This window comes from Ambystoma mexicanum, chromosome 8 (genome assembly GCF_040938575.1).
Source record: "Ambystoma mexicanum isolate Mex_15411 chromosome 8, UKY_AmexF1_1, whole genome shotgun sequence".
Lineage (NCBI taxonomy): Eukaryota > Metazoa > Chordata > Amphibia > Caudata > Ambystomatidae > Ambystoma > Ambystoma mexicanum.
In genome coordinates this window covers 992865784-992893105 of record NC_090929.1, presented here as the reverse complement: position 1 = coordinate 992893105, position 27322 = coordinate 992865784, and the positions used below count along the sequence as shown (strand labels likewise).

The window sequence follows — 27322 nt, the reverse complement described above, 5'->3', positions numbered from 1 at the left end:
ATGCCAGAGATTTTCCAGCAGATTCCACCAAACAAGGAGCAAGGGGAATGCATTCTCCTTCCAGTGGGAAGGCCTGTTTTTGTACGCGTTTCCTCCTCCATTGCCTCTCCTGCTACGAGTCATCAACCCACTCTGACAGTGCCATTGCAGGATGATACTTGGCCGAGGCAGATTTGGTATCCAGTCCTTTGCAGTCTGTCTGCGTCACCCCCGATCAAGCTGCCGGTAGTTCCGGATCTTCTCACCAGAGAAAGAGGTGCAATCCTGCATCACGACCCAGGGTCGCTGAACCTGAAGTCTTAGCTTCTGAAGCCCTAGAGTTTGGTGGATATAGGTTGCCTGCGGACTGCAGAGAGATCCTCGCCAAGGCCAGGGCGTCGTCGAAGTGCTACGGTAACAAGTGGAAGCGTTTTGCTACATGGTGCCAGTTGCAGAAGATTACCCCGCTCAGGGTCACAGCCCTGCAAATTCTTCCATACTTGCTCTCCTTGACCATGGCCGGTCTGCCACACGCTTCTTTCAAGGTGCATCTGACAGCTATCTCCCGCTACACCAGGTCTCCGGGAAGATCTTCACTGTTGTCTCACCGCCTCATCAAGGCAGGGTTGGATTGGCCCCTCTGCCTTTCGGCCCGTGGCCGGGCCGCAATTTTCCTTGGGTAGTGGGGGCCGGTTTCTGGCCATTCCTGGCCCGGTTTGGAAGAAGAAAAAAAAAAGAAAAAATATATATATTTTTTCAATTTTATTTTTTCAAAAATCCTTTCATCCTTCTAAGTTCGATAAATGTGTACCAACACAGGTTGGGTGATATTGTATGCATATTTGTTCTATAAAAAAGAGCTTAAGCGTAAGTGCTATACAATAACATATCATTTGGCCTTGGACGTCTGCTTGGATTCACAGTAATTTAGTGTACTTAGGAACAATACTATTTTATGCCACTTCCTGTTTTGTCAAGGGGTGAAAGATTGTGTTTCATCGCTTCCCGGGATGTCACTTTGGGGTGGGGTCAAATGACATCACTTCTGGTGATGTCATCAGTGATCAAGGGTCATGAGGCGAGGGGTGGGCCACTTTTTATTGGGTGACCGGGCCTATTTCTTGTCCTAGTCCGACCCTGCATCAAGGAGTTCCTCAAAGGACTTTTTCGATCTTTCCTGTCGGTGAAGGCTCCTGCCCCCGGCGTGGGAACTCAAGGTGGTGCTGACGAGGCTCATGGGGGGCCCCCTTCAAGCTGATGTATCAGGCCCCTCACAAGTTCCTCTCATGGAAAACAGCTTTCCTTGTGGCCATCACCTCTGCCAGGAGGGTGGGTGAGATCCAGTCCCTATCCTGCAGCAGTCATACCTGACTTTCCATGAATCGAGGGTGGTGCTGCGGACACAACCCTTTTTCATGCTGAAGGTTCCGTTGGAATTCCACCTCAACGAGCCTTTGGTGTTACCTGTTTTTTTCCTGAAACCTTCATCACCGGCTGAAGGGACCTTGCTCTCGCTGGACATTGCTTGTGCCTTAAAGTTCTACATAACACGCACGAAAGGTTTTCCGAAGGCTTCACAACTGTTCATGAACTTTGGTCCTGTGAACCATGGGACGGCCTTGTCCAAGGCGGCTCTCTGGCTGCATCATAAATTGTCATCGGTTGGCGAACCGATCACTGCCCAGCCGTCCGAGAGACCACTCCACCAGAGTGATCGCTGCAACAACGTTGTTCCTGTCTGCTGTGGCCCTGCTGGACATCTGCAGGGGTGCTGTTTGGAGGTCCATGCACACTTTCACGAGGTTCTACTACCTTGACAGGGATTCCAAGGAGGAGTCCAGAGTCGACCAGGCAGTGCTACGCAACCTGTTCACTTGAGGTGATTCTGTTCCAGTGGTAAGAGTTAATTGCTTCTGTTGAGCCTTGCCACCTCCTGTGGTTGTGTAATATTGTACTGCTATGTATTTGTTATTCATGAGTATGTGAATCCATGCCAGACCCCATGCTGGAGAAGGAAGAAGTTACTTACCTGTAACTATTGTTCTCCAGTGTGGGTCTGGCATGGATTCATATGCAAACCCTCCCTCTGACCCCCTGCGGCTCTTCTTGGTCATTTTGCCACTTTACGTGCTTAGCAAATCTGAAGAGGGTTGCCAGAGGAGGTGCTTAGGGAGAGGGCTGTCATTGGATGGGGGGCAGTATGACCCAGAGGAGAGGACAGTGATTGGTTTAAAGGGGAAATACAGTTTGTAAGTGAAAGTGAAACTGTTTTTCTTTTACTGAGGATTCCCAGCCTGACGACGGGGAATATTCATGAGCATGCAAGTCCATGCCAGACCCATGCTGGAGAACAATAGTCAATAGTTACAGGTAAGTAACTTGTTCCTTACTGACATTTTAGATGAAGGTCTTACCACAGAACGTTATATACCTTTAAACTTTGCCTTTACTGATCCTTTAGCAATTATGTGGCAAAACCCTTGTTCCATTCCTCACAGGCTGGCTAGAGGAGACCCTTCATACCTCTCCTCTCACCCTTCCCGGGAGGGGCGTTTCATGCAGGTTGCTACTGTCTCATGTAGACCTGCATCTTCTACGTCCACACTGCCTCCCGACAGGGAAGCGAAAATAGTAGATTCCTTAGACAAGAAAGCATTCACTTCAGGTAGCAGTTTTGCCAAGTACTCCTTGGGTCTGTCTGCGGACAGCAGTTGAAAATGCGTCTATATATGTCCCAAAAGGAGACATGCACCAAGGCTTTCTACAGCTAGTGGAGGATGGGAAAGAGGTGGCCAGATAGTTGATGCGAATAGGCCTTGACATCGCCGACTATGTGTGTCGGTCTATGAGTGTCAGTCATAACACAACAAAGGCAGGCCTATTTAAAAACCTCTGGTTTTTCACCTAATGTCAAAGTCAAGTTTCTGGACATGCCCTTCGAGGGCGGTCTTCTTTTCAACCAGAAAGCCGATGATTCCTTAGAGAAATGTAAGGAATCTAAACTCACTTTGAAGTGCTTAGGCCTAGCTGCGCAGCCGGCCAAACCTGAATTTAACTTCGCCTCTAGGTCACAGGGCTACAGGAGATATGCTCCTTATGGGAGGAGAGCGAAGCTCCCACCGGCCAGGCAAGGGCAGAAGCGTTTCCCACGCTCCGGATGAGGCAGAGCAGCTTCTAGAGGTCAACAGGCGTGAGTTACCCAGCCTTCGAAGCCGCTTTGATTTTCCCCTCTCACAGCAGAGCGGTTGGAGGATGGTTGACGGAGCATTTGCTCCAGTGGCAGGGAATTGCTTCTGATGCCTGGGCTCTACAACACATTCAGTGGGGTTGCTGTCTGCCATTTTGTAAGAAAACCACTGGACAGACCGCCCCCACCTCCAATCCAACTGGGACAGGAGCTCCAGGAAGAACTGAGAGCCCTGTTGTTAAAGGGTGCCGTGGAAGAGGTACATCCCGAGCAGAGAGGATCAGGTTGATATTCACGGTATTTCCTGAAACCCATGAAAGTAGGAGGTCTCATCCCATTCTGGACCTCAGGGCCTTGAACAAGTTCTTGAGGAAAGACAAATTCAGGATGGTGACGTTGAGAGAGATTCCCCACGCTCTTGAACTATAGGACTGGCTGGTGTTAATAGACCAACAGAACGCTTGTTTCCATTTGCCAATCCATCGAATGCGCAGGAAGTTCCAAAGGTTCACCATAGGAGACATACACTTCAAGGTGCTTCCCTTTAGTCTAACCTCCTCCCCAAGGGTCTTCACCAACCTCATGGCGGTAGTTGCGGCTCAACTCAGGAGATTTGGGGTCCACGTATTTCCATATCTGGACGACTGGCTGATCCGATGGAAGGCTGTAGTGCAGGTCTTGAACCATTTAGAGGACACCTGCTTGCTGCTGCACAAGCTGGGCTTCTCCCTAAACTTAAAGAAGTCCCACATGACACCAGTCCAGTGGCTCCAGTTCATCGGAGCAGTCCTAGACACCCGGATGGGGAAAGCCTTCCCTCCTGAGGAGAGAGTAGTCCGCTTGACACAAATGGTTGACTTGTTCTGGAACCATGCCACTCTACCAGCGGCTTCCTTCCTCCGCCTCCTAGGCCTCATGGTCTCCTGCATTTTTCTAGTGCCAGAGGACAGGTTGCGCATGAGATCCCTGCAATGGCTACTGCGGGATCAGTTGTCTCAGTGGTCTCAGTACCTCAGCCCTCTCTCAGATCTCCTTGGGGTGTCTGCATCGTTGAACAACGACCTGTCCTGCGGGGCAGACCGCAACAGTCACTTGGTGGGGGAACCCTTCTGGCCTCCTTGGCCTCAGACCCAAGTGGTCACGGATGCGTCTCTGATGGGTTGGATCGCTCACTGCAAGAATTCGCAGGTGAGCGGCCTCTGGTCAATGACGGAAGCCAGGTGGCACAGCAACAGGCTGGAGTTGCAAGCTGTCAGGCTAGCCCTGAAAGCATTCACCCTGTCTCTGCAGGGGAAACGTGTCCTTGTTCCGACAGACAACACATTGGCAATGCACTATCTCAACAAGCAAGGTGGTGTGCACTGCTGCCCCCTCTGCATGGAGGCGATGATGCTTTGGTTCTGGTTACTGGGGAACAGGATCTCGTTCTCAGCAGTTCGTCTGTCGTGCACAACAAACAACTTGGTGGATTCTCTGAGCAGGCAGAGCACAGACTTGCACGAGTAGGAAGTGTACCAGGAAGTCCTAGAGGAGGTCTTCGCTCTCTGGGGTACCCCAGCAGTGGATCTGTTCGTAATGGAGTCCAACAGGAAATGGGACCAGTTTTGCTTGAGGGAATTCCCAGCGAGCGGTGCACTGGGGATGCGTTTCTGGTGGATTGGACCTTCCCTCTCCTGTACGCGTTCTCTCCGATTCCCGTCATTCCATTGGTTCTCCAGAGGTTGAACAGGTTTCAAGCGACCATGATCTTGATCGCCCCGGACTGGGCAAGGATAACGTGGTACTCCAACCTCTTGGATCTGTCCACCTCTCCAGTACCCTCGGCGGCTGGATATCCTAACCCAGTCGGAAGGTCGGATACTCCATCCGCGCTTGAATCCCTCAATCTAAATGCGTGGCTCTTGGGAGGAGGAGATATGACTGGGACCTCTCTGAGGAAGTACTTGAGGTGTTACTGGCTGCACGCAGACCATCTACAAGATATTTGTACGCATTGAGATGGAGAAGATTTGAAGCATGGTGCAGGGAACGCAAGATTGACCCCATCTCTTGCCCCACCACTACAGTGATGGAGTTCCTTCTGTCACTGGCATCAGGTCACCACAGTCATAGGATATTTGGCAGCCTTGTCTGTTTAAAAGATCCCCGGATCAAGGTTACTTTTTTACGATCCAGGTAATGGCACAATTCCTAAAAGGCCTTGAAAATAAGATTCAGCCAACTCACTTTGTTGTTCTGGATTGGGACCTTCTTGGTGGCTATTACATCTGCTAGACAGGTTGGTGAACTGCAGGCTTTATGCTGTAAGCCACCCTTCCTGAGTTTTTTCAGGGAGAAAGTTTCACTCCGGTTTCACTCCGGTTAAGGCCTGGCTTCCCCAAGGTTGTTTAAGAATTTCACCTGTCGCAATCCACCGACCTTCCGGGCTTCTACCCTCCTCCGCACCCATCATAAACACAAGGAACAGTAATATCGCCTAGACCTGAAGTGGGAGTTGTTATTATATTGCCAGGACAGCTGATTTCAAGAGAGAGATGACCATCAATTCATGGCTTTTTCCTTTGCCCTTAAGGGCCTGTCCCTAAGCAAGCAGACTTTATCCCGATGGATAGTTTTCTGCATAGATGAATGCTACCAGTCCTCTGGAAGGAATTACAAGTAGGTATCGGGCCCATTCGACAAGGGGAGTCTCAGCATCCACAGCATTGCAGGAGGGGAGTCCCCATCCCAGAGATTTGTTGAGTTGAGACATGGTCATCCCTGCATACCTTTTGTAAAGCACTTCAGTCTGGATGTGGCTCATACTACTGATGTGCGTTTTAGCAGGGCAGTGCTGCAAAAATTCTTGGTATAATTTTCTGCCCGCCTCCTTCATTTAGTGCTTTGGAGGATATCAGATGAGGAATCTGCGGTAGAAAGGCAATCCATCGAAGGAAAAATTACTTACCGTAAAGTTCTTTCTATGGATTCTTCTCCAGGAGATTCCTCATCTCCCCTCCTTCCCCGCTCAGAAAGTCGATGGTTGGCACGCATCTTCTCCTTCACGTTAACTTGGTGATTGTCCTCTGTGTCAATTTTCTGTCTTCCTGGCACAGATTTTTAAAACAAAGATTTTTCTAACGCTACTTGTAGTGTTTTGTTGAATTGTTCCTCCTTCGGAGGTCTATAGTTACTTATTTTTTATGGGCTCTTTAGCCCGTCTGTTCTCTCTGTTTTCCTATGCAGCGCGCAGTGCTCGGGGGGCAGGGGGTAGGGGAGAACTGAGGTAGGGGCATAGTAACGTGGTATTTATACCACGCCTGATGTCACGTCCAGACCAGTCGACCAGACGCTGAGCAAGACGGATCGACTGTTGACAGCCGGGTCGAGGTCCACTATACCACCTGTCGAAAATGTTCAGAAGCATCGAAGCTGGAGGGAATATCTATCAGATGAGGAATCTGCAGGAGAAGAATCCATAGAAAGAACATTACGGTAAGTCATTTTTCCATCTAGTCTCCTTCTATCATGATACTCAAGTCAAGCAAAGGGTAGGGCCTTTATTGGTAGGTGGTGATGTCACGCCACCAGGGCCTGTGCTTAAGCTTGGGTCAGATGTGCAACACAACTTGAAATGCTGTTTGGTCACAGTGTGCAGCTTTCAACATAACAACAAACCCACCAACTTCTCCCTTTATATCAAAGCAGTTCCTGGTTCTGTTTTGGTCTAAAGGAGAAGTCTGTTCTCTATTTCCACAAAATACGTTGGTAAAGTATCAATGATTTGGGGCTAGGCATTTGCATAAAAGGTATCCTTGGGAAGTGCTTTACATTTGCTTTTTTTCTTTATAGAGTGCCTGTCCTTGCCTCAGTAAGTTTCTAAGATGGGGCCTTGGGTTGTTTTACTTTCAATATTGAAAATTACATCTCATAAAGGGGAGGGTTCAAATGATTTCAACCTGCAAAGAGATATAAACTTCCCTTAAGCAACTTTTTATCTCAACAGTGCTCTATTGCCTCTTTCCCATTTATCCATCTAGTAAGTGGTTACAAATGTAGTTTTGTCTTTGATTGTTAGGCCTTGAAAAGTACACTGGGATTCCCACTTATCAAATTTGAAGATGCTGTGATTGATTTAGATCCATTCACTCGTGTCCATCCATACGAGACAAAAGAGTTCATCATCAATGATGTGCTGAAGCATTTTCAGGAGGTAAGCACGGAGTAGATTGTCATATTTTTCAACTCTAAACCTTCTTTACGCTAGTCATTAGCTAAAGATAAATTGTTTCTACTTCATAAACATGTTTATCTATCTTAGTCTTGTGTGTCGAAATATAATTCTCATATTGGAACTCTGCATTTTTCCTTCTTGGCACCTCTCAGGGTGGGGTCGGAGGAAATTTCATTGGGAGAAGATAGGAGTTTTCTTAGAAGGTTTCTGTTGCTGAGTTGTCATATTGATTGCACAGCCAGCGTGTGGTGCTCTCCCATCATCCTGGCAACAGATCTGCCCCTACGTTATTGCCCTGCTTACTGAGCCTGTTCAACCTATTTGGCTCTTAGTATTAAAAAGACTGATAACCCAACCATGGCCTCTACTGCCATTTTCTTTCTCATTGATATAGAGTGTCACTTCATACCTGTTTTATTAGCTTCAGAGCACGCCTCTGTCCTGTTGCAATGTCTGCTCAGCCTGACTTTCATGGGACCTCCTAATAGTAGCACAACATTTCAACAGAAATTAAGGCTTTGTAAATGTCTCCATGTGTTCGAAAAATACTAGACATGTACTTTTAACCACTAAAGTTGTGCCAGTGTCATGGAGTGAGAAAGAGCTCCATGTTCCCTCATCTTGCGGTAGGCAGAGTGTGATTCTGGAAATGCTTTGGAGGGACAGGGCATCCTACTACTACTGCTACTTCCCTATTGGTGTTTTTCTGTGTTTTCTTTTGCCACAGGAGTCCAGTCTGGACCTCTGCCAGTGTAGCTCTTCATTTTTATTGTTGGTGAACAAGACCCATGGGATACCCCTATGGCCCCTGTGGGTAGGGGGTACACCTTTGTACCCCTAGTGCATGTTTTTGGGCATCTGTGTGTTGCCCACAGAGTAGGATATGGGCTGGTGGCAGCTACATGCCGAATTTGTAGGGACTCTGGGTCACCCCCATTTCGGGACACCCGGGCCCTGCCATAGGAATCAATGGATTCCTGAACAAAGGCAAGATGTCTTCCTGCCTTTCCCTTTGTGTTTCTCAAGTCCCGAGAAGCCCTGACTCTGTCCCCTTCCCCCTGATTGGATGTTGGATGGAAGGACCATATATGGCTTTGGGGCTGCCCCTACTAGACTCGTAGGAGTCTTCCCAGGGACTGTTTGTTTTGGGTACACCCTAGGGGTGGGACCTGAATGAGTGGAAAGCGGAGTCCAACCACATTCTGTGTTATGGGTGTCTGGTTTTGGTTGTGTCTCACAGTCCCTGGTATCTGCCTGAGCCACCCCTGTCTGAAACTGGAGTGAATGAAATGTGTGCTCTGAAAGGCTGGGAGATGCCCCTAATGCACATCCACTGTTTTGAGTGTCTGGTTTTGGGTGAATTACCAGAAAGCCTGTGAGCCTGATTGGGTGCTGCCTGATGAATGCGCTAGTGTGTGATTGGTGTACTGGGCCTAGCCCGAGTGAATGGGGGGGATTTCTGTATAACAGAAGACCCCTCACTTACCTCTAGGTGAGAAGCTGCAAGTCGAAACCAAAAGTCAGAAACTTGGAAGCTTTCATCCTGGATCCAACTGGAGGAAGAAGCCCAGAGCTTGCTAAGATCCAACTGACTGAAGAAATCTTTAAGTGGCACTGCAGCCACGACATCTGTTGACTTTTCCACGGCTGAGGAAGTCCAGTGTCGCTGACTTCAGAGAAGTACCAGCCAGTGGATTTCCCGCCATTCTGAACCAAAGAACAAGTCCAGAGTGTACAAACTTGGTGGTGGTCCGCAGAGAAGTCCAGTGCTCGAGTCCAGGTCACCATAGCCATCCTGTTGTCTGTGCTGCTGCAGCAGCACAGAAGGACCGAACGGCAGCCAACTGCAAATTACCAAAATCAACACCTACTTCTGTCACTGCACTCATCGCCACTGAAGGTCATTGACAAAAACCACAGGACTCATCCTCACCTCCTAAGACTTGTTGACGTCCACAGTGAGTTTCAGCTTCATGGGACATCCTCAGCTGGCGTAGCAACCCGACCAATGAGGCCACTGCAACAGACCTTCACGGCTGCCTTTCAGACACTGCTTGGCTCCATTCTATTCGACAACAATGACCCAGTGACAACTTATTCAGAGGAGGTCCATCCTCTTGGGGCATAGTCGAGTAAAGCTGAGAGACTCCACCACTTTGTTTTCTACCCGAATCCGATAGTGGGTAATATCACAAACACCCCACTCCAGTCTTTACCCAAGACAAGGATACACTGGACAGGGAGCGTGGCTTGGAGCCGCACAGTGTGGATGTTAAAACCACAGACCTCTGTGCTCGAACCCCAATAAATCCTGTACATTTTAAAAACTATACGACCTAAAATGTGGTAATGCACCTGGAGTTGATGGATGCCCGAGAAGGACCCTGACGAGTTAGGGCGCGAGTGTGGATAGAGAGGTTTTGAAACGCAGGTGTCAGCCGCCAAGGGCTACACCACTCCTTATCGGCAGCCTTCCCGCTCCATGACGCAGGAGGCATACAGAGGACGCAGGAGGCATACAGAGGCCGGTCACAGGCATACGGCAGCGCAGGACAGCACCAGCACTTAAACAGGCCGACAGATGGGTGCTGGACGCTCTCGGACAGGGGCACACCTTAAAATTTCAACGCAGGTGTCCTCGTATTCGTCCTGTAGCTAGACAACAACAGCATGTGCCGCAGCTGCAGCCAGCGGTCCAGGACATGTTAAAAAAGGGGGAGATAGCAGCTCCTACTAGCGGCTACAATCTCACTCGCCCACAGAAGGAAAGCTAGAGAGGGCCCCCTACTCCCACTATGGTGGGTCAAGATCTGGGACATCCTAGTAGTCGAAAAGGTCACTGCCGCCAAAGAAGGGACATTACACCACTTCACAGATTGCTGGGACCTAGTCCTGGAATATCACAAGATCTTCCCAGCCCAGACCTTCCAAACACAGCAGGCGAGACTCACCCTACGAACTTAGTTACAGAGAGAAGAGCCGACTGGGAGAACAGACCTAGAAGAATGGAAACAAGAATCTGGGCCGGCGTTAAGGGGGAGAGACATGGGAAAATTGGGGATAGAGTGAAAAGGCTACCACTACATTAAAGCCATTACTGTAACTCGCTGTGCCCAGAATTAAAATAAAATTGTTAAAAAGCGGGGGGGGGGGGATATAATCCGTTTCCCAGCCACCACTAAGGTGTACTCCAGATACTTTATGGTCCGAAAGAAGACGGGAGGGTGTAGGCCGATCCTGGGCCTGCGACGCCTCAACAAGTACCTCAAATCCCAGAAGTTCAGGATGGTCACATTGCAGCACGTGCTCGGCCAACTGGGGGAAGGTGACTTCCTGGAGTCTCTGGACCTGGAGTAGGCCTACTTCCACAACTCCATTCATCGGAAGCACTGCAAGTTCTGCTGTTCGTGGCCCAGGGGCGTCACTATCAGTTCAAGGCACTTCCCTTCAGCTTGAAATTGGTCTAATGGTCTTCTCGATGTGCTTGGCTCCGGTGGCGGTACATCTGCATCTCAAGGGCATCCACGTCTATAGACAATCGTCCATACTGGATGATTAGCTAGTTCCATCCCACTCCCATGCTCTGGCAAGGCAGCACACAGTAAGGACCATTCATCTGCTGACGGATCTGGGATTCTCCATAAATTATCCAAAGTCCTGCTGGGAGTCATTGCAGAAAGCTCAGTTTCTCCAGCATGGGGTCTGGCATGGATTCACATGCTCATGAATATTCCCCGTCGTCAGGCTGGGAATCCTCGGTAAAGAAAAAATCAGTATCAGTTTCGTTTCTGATCGTCTTTCTTAGTAGTAACCAATCACTGATCTCTGGGTCATACTGCCCCCAGCTAATGACTGCCCTCTCCCTAAGCCCCGCCTCTTGCAGCCATCCTCAGATCTTAACCGCACGCTCAAGTGTTGGGAGTCCTCGTGCTTTAGCTCTCAAGTTTTTGCTGCGTTTTCGTGCTTTTTCAGGAGATTTTCTAATTTTTTCGGTTTAATCGAGCCTCAAGCTCCACCGTTTCTACTTCCGATAACGGGGACCCGTTTCGGAATTCTTCTACGCCCCTCAAGGGTGAAGTTTTTGTCGAGTTTACGCTTCTTGGAGGATTCCGGAAGATCTGCGGCCTACCTCAACGGACGTGGCCCAGGACAAGGGAAGCTCGACGCCCGGATCCAAGCTGTTCAGGTGCTGCCCTGGATGCGGATTACAAAATGTTTTGAAGGAGGATGAGCATTCGCGATGTCTCTACTGCCTTCATGAGGACAAGACGCACGTGGAGAAAGACTGCAAGAACCTTCGGAACAGACCAAACAAGATCGTCGTTCCCGCCTCGCCGCCTGGCTGGAGAAGGGCACAGCAGGTGAGAAGGCGAAGAAAAAGTCTGAGCGGGCTTCTAAGTCCTGTGAGGGTGCCCCGGCGACGGGGGCCCAACAGCAAGTACCGCGAGTCCGCGGGCACCGGGAGCGCCGAAAGGTCAGGCTCTTCGGCTGCCAGGCAGGGCATGACTTCCCCGGCACGTTCAACCACGAGCCAGCGCTCTGGTTCGGGGAAGAGGAAGTCCGAGAACCCGGGTAAGCTGCTGGAGCGGCCCCGGTCGATCTCGAAGGGACCCGAGGGGGAGCGAGGCGCTGACCCTCCCCCCAAGGCGAAGGCCCAGGACGCACCTAAGGTGGTGAGGGCTTTGATTCAGCCGGCAAAGGCCTCTATTGAAGTGGTCGCTGCGACCCTGGCAAAGCCGGCTGAGACTACGCCAGTGGAAACAGCCTCTGGGCCCAGAGTATCCCTGCCACCGCGGAGGGAATCCTCTTTCCAGCCCATCGTTAAGACCCCTGTGGAGACCCCGGCAGAAAAAGAGGGGGGGGCCGTTGGCCATTACAGACTCGGAATCAGCCTCTGAGGAGGATCTGGTGGAAACCGGGAAAGGCCTCAACGAGAGGTTCATAGGCCTCAACGAGAAGTTCGAGAAGGTTCGATCCCAGTGGACAGTTCCCGCTGATGTGATCGAAGATAGCGACGAACGGGGGCCCAGTGGAGCAGCCATCCCGTCCGTCGCAGCCATTACCCGAGCGCCAGGATAGCTTGGCGGCCATTTTGTTGGCGATCCAATCCTTATGTACTACGATAAGGACGAGATTACCACGGACCCCGACGGAGGATCCAGAACCAGGCCCGTCGGGAAGCCCTCCGAACAAGCGGAGGAGAGTACACCCTGCTCCTCCCTTCGTGCCCACGAGGCCTGTGGACTCATCCCCCTCGCCGGACCCTAGAGAGGATACGGCGACGGAGACGGCGGCGATGACACAACGGACATCCCGTCATCACCCACCCCCCCCCCCCCTCGGGCTTCTCCACCCGACGAAATTGGCTCCTTTCACGCCATGATAACCAGGGCATCCGAGCTCTTCCAGCTCTGCCCTGAGGAACAGAAAAAGGAAGGGTTTCTTTACCAACGACGAGAGGCCAAGAGGAAGACGGTCCTCACGGTGCCGTTGTTCGACGACATCTGGGACGAGGGGCTGGATATCCTCAAGAACCCTTCCACGGCACCTGCCAAGAGGGACAGGTACGAGAAGAAGTACCGAGTCCCCAATGCTGCCCCTTATGCCTCAGGGCCCAGCCCACGCCGGACTCTATCGTCTCAGCAGCGGCCAAGAAGAAAGCAGAGGGTAGGCGGCTTCAACTTCCTCTTCCCCGCCGGACAGCGAGGGCAAGAAGTTGGACTCCATGGGACGACGAGTCATCTCGTCGGCGGCGAAGATTAAGGCGGCCAATGCCTTAGCGATCGTGGCCCGCTACGACAGGGAGCTTTGGTTCAAGATAGCTCCCCTGCTAGACTTCCTACCGGACGACAAGAGGGCGGAGGCCCTACAAATTCTGCAGGAAGGAGAGGTGGCATCGGATCACGCCATAACGGTGGCAACGGACATTGCCGATACCGGATTTCGCCAACTGGGCAACGGGGTTTGCCTCCGATGACGAAGATGGCTCAAGGCGACGGACTTTCGCCAGGACGTCCAGACCAGAGTGTTGGATATGCCGTTCGACGGCAACAACCTTTTTGGGAAGATGGTGGACGAGTCCCTCCAGGCCATCAAGACAAACTCGGAGACGGCCCGGGCCCTAGGGGTACTTCAACGACGACAGCCCTTTCGGAGCTCCGGAGGCAGACAGGGTGCCTCCAAGGGATCCAGCGGTGGCTCTTCTACATACCGCCAGGCGGCCCGCTCCTCGTCCCAGGAGGCCTACAGAGGTCGCGGCAAGCCAGGGGGATCCCGCTGTCGTCGTCAAGGAGGCCAAGGCGGCAAGGCCTCCTCCAAGCAAGACTGAACCGGTCGTGGCGTCGGGCCCCCACCGAAGCGACCCCGGTGGGAGGCCAGCTGACGAAGTTCGTCAGCGTGTGGGAGTCCATCGCCACCGACCGTTGGGTGCTGGACACCCTGGCCAACGGGCACTCGCTGGAATTCCAAAAGAAGTGTTCTCGCATTCCTCCCGTGGCCAGGAAGGAGAATCACGTTCCTCAACTGCTGTTGGAGGTAAGGGCGATGCTCAAAGGTGCCATCGAGCTCGTCCCCAGGAGGCTCCGGGGCTCCGGAGTGTACTCAAGGTACTTCCTCGTCAGAAAGAAGACAGGCGGTTGGCGCCCCATCCTGGACCTGCGTCGGTTAAACAAGTACATCAAGGTGCAGAAATTCAGAATGGTCACCCTCCAGCACGTGCTGGGACAGCTGGAGGAGGGCGACCTCCTATCGTCGTTGAACCTGGAGGATGCTTACTTCCACATCCCCATTCTAAAAGGACACAGAAAGTTTCTCAGGTTCGTGGTTCAGGGACGCCACTACCAATTCAAAGCCCTGCCGTTGAGATTAAAGTCGGCACCCAGGGTATTCACCAAGTGCCTGGCACCAGTGGCGGCGCGGCTGCGCCTGCAGGGGATCCACGTCTACCCCTACCTGGATGACTGGCAAGGATAAGAGAACTTGCTGTCGAACACACATCGACGACCGTCCGGCTGCTCACGGAACTGGGATTCGCCATCAACTACCCCAAATCCCCCCTGGTTCCGTCGCAAGTGGCACTGTTTCTGGGAGCGAAGCTCTATACAGTGGGGCAATTGGCCTCCCCGTCGGAGGAGAGGACGAAGGCCATTCTGGGCAAGGTGCGGCGCCTGCTAGCCACGGACGTGGCCAGGGTGAGGTCCATCAAGTCCCTCCTTGGGATGATGTCCTCTTGCATCTACCTTGTACCCCTTTGCAGACTTCGGATGCGTCCGCTACAGGAGTTCCTCGACGCCCGCTGGTTTCAGGCGACAGGCTGCTTCGAAGACAGGATCCCTCTCGACGAGGAGTTCCGTCGGGCGATCCTATGGTGGGGTATCCCTGCGCACCTCACTACAGGCACGGACTTTCAGACCCCGGCGTTTCAGAGGACGGTGACGACTGACGCCTCGCTGGAGGGTTGGGGCGCCTACACCGGAGATCTCCACACAAGAGGCCTTTGGCTCCCGGAGGAGAGGTCTCTCCACATCAACATTCTGGAGCTCCGAGCAGTGTTCTGGGCGCTCACGTCGTTCCTTCCGTCCCTCAAGGACAAAGTGGTGAGGATCTTCACCGACAACACCACCACGATGTTCTACATACGGAAGCAGGGAGGCACCAGATCCCCAGCCCTATCCAAGGAGGCCCAGGATCTGTGGCACTGGGCCGTCGCCCAGGGGATGTTTCTGGTTCACTTCCACTTGGCAGGAGTAAAAAACACCATCCCCGACTCACTCAGGAGGGAGCTGCGCTCGTGCCACGAGTGGGAACTACGTCAGGACCAGGTGGATCAGCTCTTTTGATGATGGGGCAAACCCCGGATCAACCTTTTCGCGACAGCGACGAACTCCAAGTGCCAGAGGTTCGCCAGCAGGTTCCCGCAGCCGAGGAGCATGGGCGTTGCTTTCTCGTTCCCTTGGGATGGCCTGTTTCTGTACGCGTTCCCTCCGTTGCTGCTGCGTCTCATCAACCAGCTCAAGAAGTCCAGGTGCAGAATGATCCTCGTTGCACCGGCGTGGCCGAGGCAGATCTGGTTCCCGGACATTCTGGACTTGTCAACGTCCCCACCAGTCAAGCTGCCGGCGGACGCGGATCTTCTCTCCAGAGAAGGAGGCGCCATTCTTCATCACGACCCGGAGTCGCTGAACTTGCAGGCCTGGATCCTGTAGCACTAGAGTTTGGAGGGTACGATATCCCGGCTGACTGCAGAGAGGTTCTTGCAAAAAAGTGTTACGGTTATAAGTGAAGAGGTTCTCTGTCGGGTGCCGTGCACAGAAGATTAACCCTCTGCGGATTACGGCCCCTCAAGTACTGCCGTACCTACTGTCGCTGGCCAAAGCTGGACTGGGTCACGCCTCCATCAAAATACATCTGGCTGCCATATCCCGATATACCAGGACTACGGGACGGGTGTCCTTGTGGTCTCATCGTCTGGTGAAGGAATTTATGAAGGGACTATTCCGATCGTTCCCGCCGGTGAAGGCTCCTGCCCCGGCGTGGGAGCTTAATGTGGTGCTGACCAGGCTCTTGGGGGCCCCATTCGAGCCTATGCATTTGGCGCCTTTGAAGTTCCTGTCATGGAAGACAGCGTTCCTCATGGCCATCACCTCCGCACGACGAGTGGGAGAGATCCAGGCCCTATCTTGCAAGCCTCCATACTTCACTTTTCATGACACAAGGGTGGTGCTGAGGACGCACCCCTCCTTCATGCCCAAGGTGCCGTCGGACTTCCACCTCAACGAGCCCTTGGTGTTACCAGTTTTCTTCCCGTCGCCTTCGTCTCCGGCCGAGAGGACTAAGCACTCGCTGGATGTAGCTAGAGCGCTGAAGTTCTACGTGGACCGCACAAAGAGTTTTTGGAAGACGTCACAGCTGTTTTTGAACTTTGGGTCTGTAAATCAAGGGAAGGCTCTCTCGAAGACTTCCATTTCCAGATGGCTCTCCGGCTGCATCATGCACTGTCACTGGTTGGCAAACCGACCGCTGCCCGGCCGTCCGAGAGCCCATTCGACCGGAGCGATCGCTGCTACCACGGCGTTCCTGTCTGGTGTGCCCCTGCTGGACATCTGCAGGGCTGCTACGTGGAGGTCGACGCACACCTTCACAAGATTCTACTGTGTCGATTGGGACTCCAGGGAGGCGACCCGGGTCGGCCAAGCAGTGCTGCGCAACCTGTTCGCCTAAGGTGAGCCTGGTGAGGAGGTAAGAATTGCTTAATGTTGAGTTTTGGATGTAATGCTTAATGTTGAGCCTTTGCCACCTCCCGTGGTTGTGCATGTGTGTACTGCTATGTATTCTTTTATTCATGAGCATGTGAATCCATGTCAGACCCCATGCTGGAGAAGGAACAAGTTACTTACTCACATGCGAACCCTCCCGCCTACCCCTCTGCGGCTCTTCACTTGGTCATACTGCCACTTCGTGTGCCACCAAATCTGAGGATGGCTGCCAGAGGCGGGGCTTAGGGAGAGGGCAGTCATTGGCTGGGGGCAGTATGACCCAGAGATCAGTGATTGGTTACTACTAAGAAAGACAGAACAGAAACGAAACTGAAACTGATTTTTTCTTTACCGAGAATTCCCATCCTGACGACGGGGAATATTCATGAACATGTGAATTATTATTATTATTATTTATTATTATGCCAGACCCATGCTGGAGAACAACAGTTACAGGTAAGTAACTTGTTCCTTCTGGGGGCAATACTCAACACAGTGGCTTGCCTGATGGCTCTCTTAGAAGAGAGGGTGGTAGCCATCCTAGGGAAGGTGCAGCACCTGTAGTTGGTGCCGTCAGCTACCGTGCAAGCTGTCAAGTCGCTGTTGGGCATCATGTCCTCCTTCATCAAGCTCGCCCTCCTTTGCAGACTACAGATGAGGCCTCTCAGTGAGTTTCTGGATGTGGGGCGGCTGAAAGTCTCGGGGTCCTAGATGCTCAACGAGGAGTTCCGACGAGCAATGCAGTGGTGGGGCATGTGCTCTCATCTCATGCAAGGGTCCCCATTCCAATTCCTTCCTTTCCAGGTGACAGTCACCAGGGGTGCTTCTCTGGAAGGTTGGGGAGCTCATACTGGACAGTTGCACACCAGCAGCCTCTGGCTGCCAGAAGAAAAGACCCTTCACATCAACGTCCTGGAGCTTCGGCCCGTCTTCTGGCCCCTCAAGTCTTGCCTGCCATCGATGAGCAGTAAAGGTGGTGAGGATCTTCACGGACAACACCACCACCATGTTCTACATCCGGAAGCAGGGTGGGATGCGCTATTTGGCTCTCTCCAGGGAGGCCCAGGATCTGTGGCACTGGGCCATTAGGGAGGACATGTTTTTCGTGTCCTTTCACCTGGCGGGCACCAAAAACACCATCGAAGACTAGCTCAGCAGTGAACTATGTTCTTGCCAGGACCAGTGGATTTTCTATTCTATGAATGGGGTCAACCCCAGATTCACCTTTTCGCGACGGCGGCTAATTCCAATTGTCAGAAGTTCGCCAACAGCTTCCCATCACCGAGGAGCATGGGGATGCATTCTCGTTCCCGTGGGAGGGACTCTTCTATATGCTTTTCTTCCGTTCCCACTCCTGCTACGAGTGATCATTTTTTTTTTTAAGTGGAAGCATTTTTCTGTGTGGTGCCGGGCTCAGAAGATTACCCCTCTGCGTATTACGGCCCTGCAGCGCTTGCCATACCTGCTTTCCTTCTCCATTGCTGGACTAGCTCATGCCTCCATCAAGGTGCACCTGGCTGCCATATCCCTTTACACCAGGGTGCCTGGTAGGCCTTCTCTGTGGTCGCAACAGACTCGTCAAGGAGTTTGTCGAAGGACTCTTCAGGACTTTTTTGCTGGTGAAAGCTCATGCCCTGGCTTAGGAGCTCAATGTGTTTTGACTACGCTCATGGGGGCATGCATTGAGCTGATGCATCAGGCCCCGCTCAAGTTTCTATTGTGGAAGATGGCTTCCCTCGAGGCCATCACCTCAGCCAGGTTGGTCGGGAGATCCAGGCCCTGTAGTGCAAGCAGCTGTACTTGTCCTTCCACGCTTCAAGAATGATGCTGCGTACACACCCCACCTTTATGCCAAAAGTGCTGGCGGAGTTCCACCTCACTGAGCCTTTGGTGTTGCCTGTCTTCTTCCAGTGGAAAGGACACTGCATTTGCTGGACGTTGCTTGTGTCTTGAGGTTTTATGTGGCACACACAAAGCTTGTGGAAGACCTCTCAGCTGTTCTGATTTTGGACCTGTGAATTACAGAAAGGCCTTATCAAAGGCTTCCATCTCCAGATGGAATTACAACTGCTTCAGCTCCCCTCACGCCCCATTACTAATCGCAGGGCTACCATGCCTGTGAAAGTAGATGCCTTACCCCTGAGAGATGACACAAGGCACCAGTGATGGTGGTGCAAGGTGAGTGGCAAGTTCCAGAGGACCAATGCCACATCCTAAAGTACAAGAGCATAGAAAGATTTTATTAGAAGCCTAGAAATACATGTGGGGCACTATAAACCCCAGAGTCTGTGAGTGACTGTTGCCATTAGGAAGGCAGATTCGTTTAGGAGGACTGAAGACCAAGGTTCTAAGGGAAACCTGATCCAGTTGCCTTTATCTCTAAACCCCACTTGTGAACCCAGTTAAACTAATCACCCGTTTTCCTTTTGCATATAATACAGTTGAAGTGAACCTGTACTTTAGTTTCAAGTTTTTTGTTGATTCTTTGTTCCTGACTCCTTATTTGGATTTGAATTGTTTTATTCTTAACTCTATTGGCTGTGGCGTTGTGTTTATACAAGCACTGATGAGGAGGAATGTGTACAAATGTATTCTCGAAAGGCCTACGATCTATGAGCCAGGAAACCATTTTTACCTTGGTCCTATGTGGTACTCATCCTGAATTAGAGGGTCTTGTGCAAATCAGTTTGTGCCAAAGCCCACTTTTTAAAAACAATTACTGAATGAGCACACTAACACTAGTTATAGCTTAATGCAAAATGATGTATCTTTTAACAGTCTTTTTTCATCTCATTTGTAAGGAACTACTGAGCCAAGCAGCAAAGATTCTAGGATCTGTGGATTTCCTTGGCAATCCAATGGGGCTCTTAAATGATGTGTCAGAAGGAGTTTCTGGACTCATCAAATATGGAAATGTTGGGGGTCTAATAAGAAATGTCACTCATGGAGTATCCAACTCAGCTGCAAAGGTAATTTTGTTACGTATTTCTGTTAATGATTTGAGTGCTTTATAGATGTTTAAAGAAACCTCTTCTACATACATTATGCCGGGATTCTTCTTTGGTTGGCTTCTTACTTGTTGGTTCTTGTAAGTTATTTGTTAAATGCATTTTGTATGATTCATGCTGCCCAGCAAAACACAGGCCCTATCATGACTATACAGTGATTGCTCTTTAAATTAATAACTGTACGTTACTATTTGCAAAAATATATAGATTGGTGTTTGTGCTTGAATAATACCCACCCACAACTTTAAAGACACAAAATAGCAATTGACATTTTTATTTTTAAAACTGTAAAATATTTCATCCCCTCCACCCCCTGATGGGTCAAGTCTGGCTGTTTTTAGAGAGCCAGCATAGAAAAGGAGGTGCATCAGATCTAACACCGCTGTTTTTGCAAATCTTTTTTGTGTGTCATGCTCTTTAGAACTTAACATGAATGCATCTCTACTTCTGTGCCATATCACTCATTAGCACCCTGGAAGGGGTTGCTTACCAATCTGGATGCTCGGAACACGGTCTGTATTGTCTGGTGCAAGCCCATGTTCAGGGCAGCCTGGGTGCTGCTAGCCACGACCCCGGTACACAAAACAAAGTCGTCCACCCTGTCATCGATGTCAACGTCTGCCCCAGTTCCATATCACCCATTGCAGGCCTTGACAATGATCATCACCTCCTCTCTGTCTACAGAGGGGTCCCTGCAACCACCATCGGCCCTCGCTGCTCCACCCAGGCCTCCACGCCTGTTTCCACTGGCCCCAAACATCACCACGGCTATACCAAGCTTGTTGGCAACCTTGTCTGAACAGATACTTCAGGATACTGACCTCAATAAGCCAGTAGGGATTTTCTCTGAGGGAGAAACAGACACTGTGGAGTTGGGGACTTCGTAGTCTGGTCCTAAGTACCCCAGGCCTCTCACTAAGGCAGTGCCAGCATCTGTGGGCTGCCTCCTTCCATTCCAGTTGGCCCTCCACCAAGACAGCCCCCCTCCATGGGAGCTGCCTAGAGACATCTCCATGGACATTCTAAGCATGTAGCAGCCCTTAGTGTCTAAGCTGCAGCAGAGGCTACCTGGACCATCCTAGGACCCGTGTGGATCAGGCAATGCACTTCCTTGTCCTCCAGTGGACCAGCTGCTGCCTGCCACTGTGTATAATCTTACGGACACTCAATCTGAAGATGATGAGATGCTTCCACACACACCACCGTTATGGATGAGTTCAACAACCTGGTGCCAGGTGATGTTGAACCAGTTCATGTTCCTTTCCGTGATTCTCTCCCAAACGAAATTAGATATTGATATTTTATTTGTATCGCACTCCTGCACAAGTGTTTCAGAGCGCAATGAGGCAAGGGAGGGGAACAAGGGAGAACAAAAACAACGATCTTACTAGGCCCAGTGACATTGAGAACGCGCAAGTGCATCCGCCAGGAAGAGGGGTAAGTGCAATGGAGGGGGGAGGGATGATAAGTGCTGAGCAAAAATAAATGAATAAAACATAAATAAATAAATAACAAAAAGTGGTAGTACAGCCAGCAAGTGAAGTGGCAAGTGTTAGAAATAAGGCAGCAGACAGGGTGTGTCTGAATAAGTGCAGAAAAAGAAAAAAGGGGGTGGCTGTAAGGTTACAGATACAGACCCCAGTGCAAGGGATTGCCCAGAGGCAGTGCAGGGTGTTGGCAGGGTGAGCAGGTACCTTTGCCCTAAAACAGAGGGAGGCCAGGTGCACGGTGCCAAGACCGAACAGATCAACAGGGGAGACAGGCAGAAGCAAAGAGGAAGGTTTTGAGGTGCTTCTGGAACCAGAGGAGGTTCTCCTCAAGTTTCAGAGTGGCAGGGAGGCTGTCCAGAGGGAGACCCCAGCCGAAGACAGAGATCTACCCCCAGCTCGTTTCTTACAAAAACAGCTGACCATGAGGGAGTTGAAGGTGGAGGATCGAAGAGCTCAGGAGGGAAGGTATTTACGGAGGGACAGCTGAAGTTATTTTTGACCCAGGCCCTAGAAAGCCTTGTGGACATTGCAAAAGGTCTTGCATTTAATCCTTGCAGCCACTGGGAGCCAGTGAAGAGATTTCAGGGCTGGGGAGATACAATGCCAGGGCTTGAGGCAAAGGACAAGTATTACAGTCCTGTTCTGGATAAGTTGCACAGGGCGAGAGTAGAGGCAGGTATATTTAGAAAGAGGCTATTGCATTAGTCCAACCGTGAAAGAACCAGGGCTCAAGAAACTGTGAGCTTCTTGGGGAAGGAGAAGAAAGGCAGAATACCTCTGAGGAGGTGCAGTAGGAAGTTTGACTTTTTTGAGACATCATAGATGTGGGCAGAGAAGGAAAGCGTGGAGTCGTAGATTACCACAAGGTTCTTGGCCTCACAGGTGGGGGTAGGAGGAGGGACAAGGGAGGCTGGCCAGAGAGTTACAGGAAAGGAGGGCGAAGGTGAGCCGATAAGGAGGATCTCAGTCTTGCTGGCAGTCAGGCAGAGATCGTTGGCGGCACACCAATCCTGAATGGCAGATAGGCAGTCGGAGATGAGAGAAGAAGAGGTGGCCGAGGGAGGCCTGAAAATGAGTTGTGTTGTCAGCATAACACTGGAAATTTGAGCAGAAGAGAGATCGAGCAGGATGAGGACAGAGGGAATGTTCGAGTCAAGGCTGGAGAGCAAATCTTCACGGATGTTCAGGGGAGCAGTTTCCGTGCTTCTGGCAGCTCTAAAGCCAGACTGATGGTCGTGGAGGCAGCCAACAGAATCAGAGTGTAGGTTAAGCTGAGAGATGGACAGCTTTTCCAGGAGTTTACCCAGAAAAAGAGTATAGCAATAGTTAGCCTGGCAAGAAGGATCAGCTGTGGGTTTCTTGAGAAGAGTATGCACAAGAGAGTGCTTCTGAGGGCAAGCGAAGGCTCCTGGGGCAAAGGAGAGGTTGCAGAAATCGGCCAGGGCAGGAACGAGGATGTCAATGTTGTTCTTTATGGTTTTAGAAGAACAAGGATGAACCTATTTTCATGAGACTTTCATAGATCGGACTTGTCTAGCGACTTCGTCGGGGGAGAAAAGAGGACAGTAGGAGAAAGAGGGTGGGGGTGGCTGAAGGAGGGTCAGAGTTCAAAGAAGGAGGGAGGAGAGGGTGGACAGGATGTCTTGGGTTTTTGAGATGAAGTGAGAGGCAAGGGCTGTGCAAAGGGCCTGGGAGGTGACGGGGGGGTGGGAGGTAGATACTGCAGCAGGGTTGGCCAGCTCCATGCAGATTTTAAAGAGGTTGGCCGAGTTGTTGGATGCCGCAGAGACACAGGCTTGAATGTGGGCTCTCTTCTTGGTGTGGACATAGAGTCGTTATTGCCTTTGGAGCAGGCGACAGGCCAGTTTGTCAGAGGATGAAAAAGAAGCCCACCATTTCCTCTCAGCCGCCCTACACCTACGTTTAAGTGTAGCTAGGTCAGAGTCATACCGATAATTGCACTTGGCTTTGGGCGTCAAACAGATCCTCATGACTGGGGAAAGAGCATCAAGAGTATCGGAAATAGAAGAGTAGTGTATAGACATGGCTATGTCAGGATGTGAGTCAGTCAGAGGTGGAGAGGGGGGAGAGAAGGTGGCAGCGAAAGCTTCCAATGAGACACACTTCATGGGCCGGATGTCTGAGAAGGTAGGTGGCTGTGTTGGGGTAGACTTGGCCTGGGGGGCAGAGAGGGAGAGGTGAGATGAGAGGAGAGGACGGAGTGATCGCTCCAGGAGAGAGGAGAGGTCAGAGGGATGGAGAAGGGGAGGTCAGAGGACATCAAGACATCAATTGTGTGCCCTGCAGTGTGAGTCGGGCCAGAGGGGAGGATAGAAAGGGAGAGGGAGTCACAGAGGTCACGGAAGAGTACAGAGGAGGAACAGAGAGTGTCGAGATGGATATTGAAGTCACCAAGAAAGAGGAGTTGAGAGGTTGAGGCCAGGAGGGAGGAGGAGAGGTCTGCCCACTCGGAGAGAAAAGAGGTGATCTGACCAGGTGGCTGGTAGTTAGTAGCCACATTAAGAGAGTGGCTAAGAGAGAGAGAGAGCCTGCAGACAAGGCATTCAAAGGAGGAGTATGTCTGCGTGGGAATGATAGAGGTAGGGATCCACTCGGGAAAGATCAGGTCTCCCCGCCGCCCCCTCCGGATTGGGTGGATCTGGTTGCAGAGAGGATCTTGTAGCCATCAGGGAGGAGAGTGTCAAAGCTTGTGACAGAGCTGGCCATGAACCATGTCTTGGTACGACCGAGGACATCAAGGTCAAGTTCTTCCTGGAGGTGGCAGATTTCAGAGGAGTGTTTGACAGCAGAGTGGGAGTTGAGGGTGGCAAGATGAAGGATGTTGCCAGCCTTAAAGACCTTCCGGGAAGGGGTACAAATCAGAGGTAAGCCCTACGGAGGTGAAGAAGGAGCCCGAGGTGGAGCAGAGGAGGAGGGAAGAGAGGGCAAGTTAGCCAAGGGGGGTGAAGAGGGGACAGCAGGCGATGAAAGGAAAGGGGATGATGGGGCGAGGGAATCGCCTGTCAAATGGGAGGAGATTTGCCTGAGAGCCTTGCACCATGAAGGTGCCATTAAGGTAGACATTATTGAGGACTTTATAGGACTCTAAGGGAGCCATGAGAGCTTCCCATTGGGTGCCACCATCAATGGGAGAGCTGGAGACAGGACAGAGCACAGAGATCATATGAAGAGTCCATAGATCTGTCGAAGGAACGACAAAGATGATGTCGGTGTGTGTCTGTCTGGCGGAAGCGCTGGAATAGGTGTCAGCAATAGGGAGACCAGGGTTGGAGGCCAAGATATCCTTTTTGAACTTCTTCCTACCAGACTTAGTGAGAACGGAAGGATAGTCAATGGAGAAGCAGTTGGAAAAGATACGAGAAACAGAAAGCGCAATGTCAGTGGTAGAGTGAAAAGGAGGGAGAAAGGCGGGGTGGTGAAAGATAGGTAAGAATGGAACAAAGAGATTGGTGAAGTCACAGGGCCAGCAAGTTACAGAGAAGCAACAATTACAAGCAAAGTGCCAAACAAGTTAGCAGAGTACAGCAAGACTTGACTCTTACATCAAAAGAAAAAACAGCAAAATTTGACTTTTAAACAAAAAGCAGAAACAGCAAGAAGTGAGTTTACAATTGAGTTTAGATGCAAGCAAAGGATCAAAAACGCAATGCAATTCAGAGTGTGAATTGATATTGATATTTTATTTATATCGTGCTCATACACAAGTGTTTCAGAGCGTGAACATGGGAGAAATAAGCAGAGGGAGAGTGAGAGTCAAAAGGGGGTAGAAGGGAGTCCCGAAAGGAGGGAACTAGCCCATGGTTACCGAGGTGAGAATGTCAAGGCGGTCCATACTTCTTAGAAGAGTGTGGTGACAACATTATTGAAAGGTCTGGTGCCAGGGTGCAGAAAGAACCAAAGTAGCAGACAGGGCCTTAGAAAGTGGACTTTTGAATGAGAAGGCCGGCTAAAGCCTGCCGGTCACCCAATACGCCACTTCAGCAATCAAAGCACCAATTACAGCAGAGAGATGCCCGGAAGAAAAAGCAGTTAGGTAGCAGGCATTCACCGGTGCAGAAAGGCGATGGCCATCTTGGAAGGTGCCACAAGATGGCAAAAGAAACAAAAGATGACTGCAGGCCCAGGCAAACAGGCCTCAAGTACTGTGGCCAAGCACAAGATTTGCAGGGAAGCGTGCTCACTTTAATAAGTGGAACGCTTTCATTGTTATTTCGTTTTGGACAGCAAGTAAAAAATAAAAGCACCATTTTTCAATCTTTTTTTTTTCTTTTTTCTGAGATAACACAAACAAAATCCCACAAGGATCGTAGACAATGAAGATGCCTATTTCTGAAGGTCTTCCAACCTCCTACCTGACTCCACGATGTTACATGAGAGAAACACAGCATCCAGGCATGTTGCAGGGAGGTAGGAGGGAGCAAGCAAGAAATGCTCCGATGATCAGCTGAGGCAGCGATCCTTACATGCCCAAATGTCAAGGGCTACAAAGATGTTTGGCTTGGTTCCCGAGAAGCAAAAGGAGGAGGCAGTTCTCTACCAGCGGCCCAAGCAACCCAGGAAGTCAGTTGTTGCCGTTCCAGTGCCTGTTGACCATGACCAAACTTTCCTTGGCCTCTCCAAAGAAGGAGAGATTTAGCATAAAACACAGGTTCTGGATTCCGCAGCCACGTGCCTTAGGTCACAGCCTAGCCCTGACTCAGTAGTGTCTGCAGAAGCCTGCAAACGTTTCTCTAACCCCTCCTCACCTTGCCCTGTTGCCCCTGACAAAGAGGGCAAGCATCTGGATGCCTTTGGGAAACACGTATTTCGTCAACCTCTACGTCCATCAAGGCGGATAATGCAAAGGCCATTCTGTTGAGGTATGTCAGAAAACTTTGGTTCTAGATGGGCCAGATTCTTTTAAGTTCTTCTGGGCGACAAGGATTAGGAGGCGTTTGCCCTTCTTCTGGAGTGGGAGGTGGCTTCTGACCATGCGATTTCCATCTCAGTAGACATCACGGACACCAGCTTCAGAAAACTTGACAACGGTGCAATCTTACGCAGACAAGGTTGGCTCATATCCACCACCTTCGAAGCAAAGATGGTGGACATGCCCTTTAATGGCGTTCATCTCTTTGGCAAAAAAGTGAATGACACCAAGGCTCACACAGAGACAGCACATTCTTTCGGCACACTGCATCCTTGGAACTAAAGGATTCACATTTCCACATCCCGATTCATCGTAAACACTGCCGCTACCTGCGCTTCATAGTAGTGGATTGCCATTTCCATTTCAAGGCGATGCCCTTCGGTCTTCGGTAAGCCCCAAGGGTTTTCACCAAATGACTGGCCCCGGTGATTGCACACCTTTGTCTCTCAGTTGCACACGTCTATCCGTACCTCGACCTCCGTACCTCGACAACTGGCTAGTATGGGCTAAGTCCCTTTCTCTGGCTACCTCTGGCTAGTCTCGGGAGGATAGCTCACGGGCAACGTGCTCGCCTTGGAAGCAAGACGACACGGAGCAACACAGGTTTGATCCCCGGGTCGGCGCTTAGAAACCTCTGGGTATTAAGCACGTTATAAATAACCGATCATATCATATACCTGCCATACCGCAAGGACTATTCAACGCTTACAGTCTACGATTCTCTGTAAACTTTCTGAAATCTTTTCTGAACTTGTCTCAGCGAGCGCTCTATTTGGGGGCTCAATTAGACACACGTTCTGGTATGACCAATCACTTGGAGAAGAGGGTGCAAGCCCTTGTTTCCAAAGTCTTATTACTCGCCCGGAGGTCGTAGGCCTCAGTCAATCTCCTGAAGTCCCTGTTGGGGACGGTGTCCTTGTGCATTCCTCTTCTTCAACATGGCTTTGTATGCGGCCTCTCCAGCCAGGAGTTAGTTGATGCACGCTGGCGACAGGCCTCGATTTCCTGGGAGGACAAGATCCCTCTAACACAGCAATTCAAGGATGCTCTGCGATGGTGGTCAGTCCGAATTCATCTCACCCAAAGTGCTCCTTTTCACCTGCCTCAACGTAAAGACACCGTCACAACGGACGCTTCCCTGAAGGGCTTGGACACCCACATACAGATGATATACATACCAGGGATCTCTGGACACACGAGGAGAAGACTCTTCATATCAATCTTCTGGAGCTTCGCACAGTGTTTTGGGCCTAAGTCGTCC

At 51.0% G+C, this 27322-nt stretch overlaps 1 protein-coding gene across 1 annotated transcript in view; it reads left to right on the top strand.

The window, feature by feature from the left end:
* The window catches only part of VPS13D (vacuolar protein sorting 13 homolog D), a 3263180-nt gene that overhangs the window by 2996614 nt on the left and 239244 nt on the right, over window positions 1-27322 (top strand). Inside the window, exons 64-65 of the mRNA XM_069610908.1 lie at window positions 7224-7358; window positions 19435-19602. Of these exons, the coding sequence (XP_069467009.1) occupies window positions 7224-7358; window positions 19435-19602 (303 nt within the window). The remainder of the gene's footprint in view (window positions 1-7223; window positions 7359-19434; window positions 19603-27322) is intronic.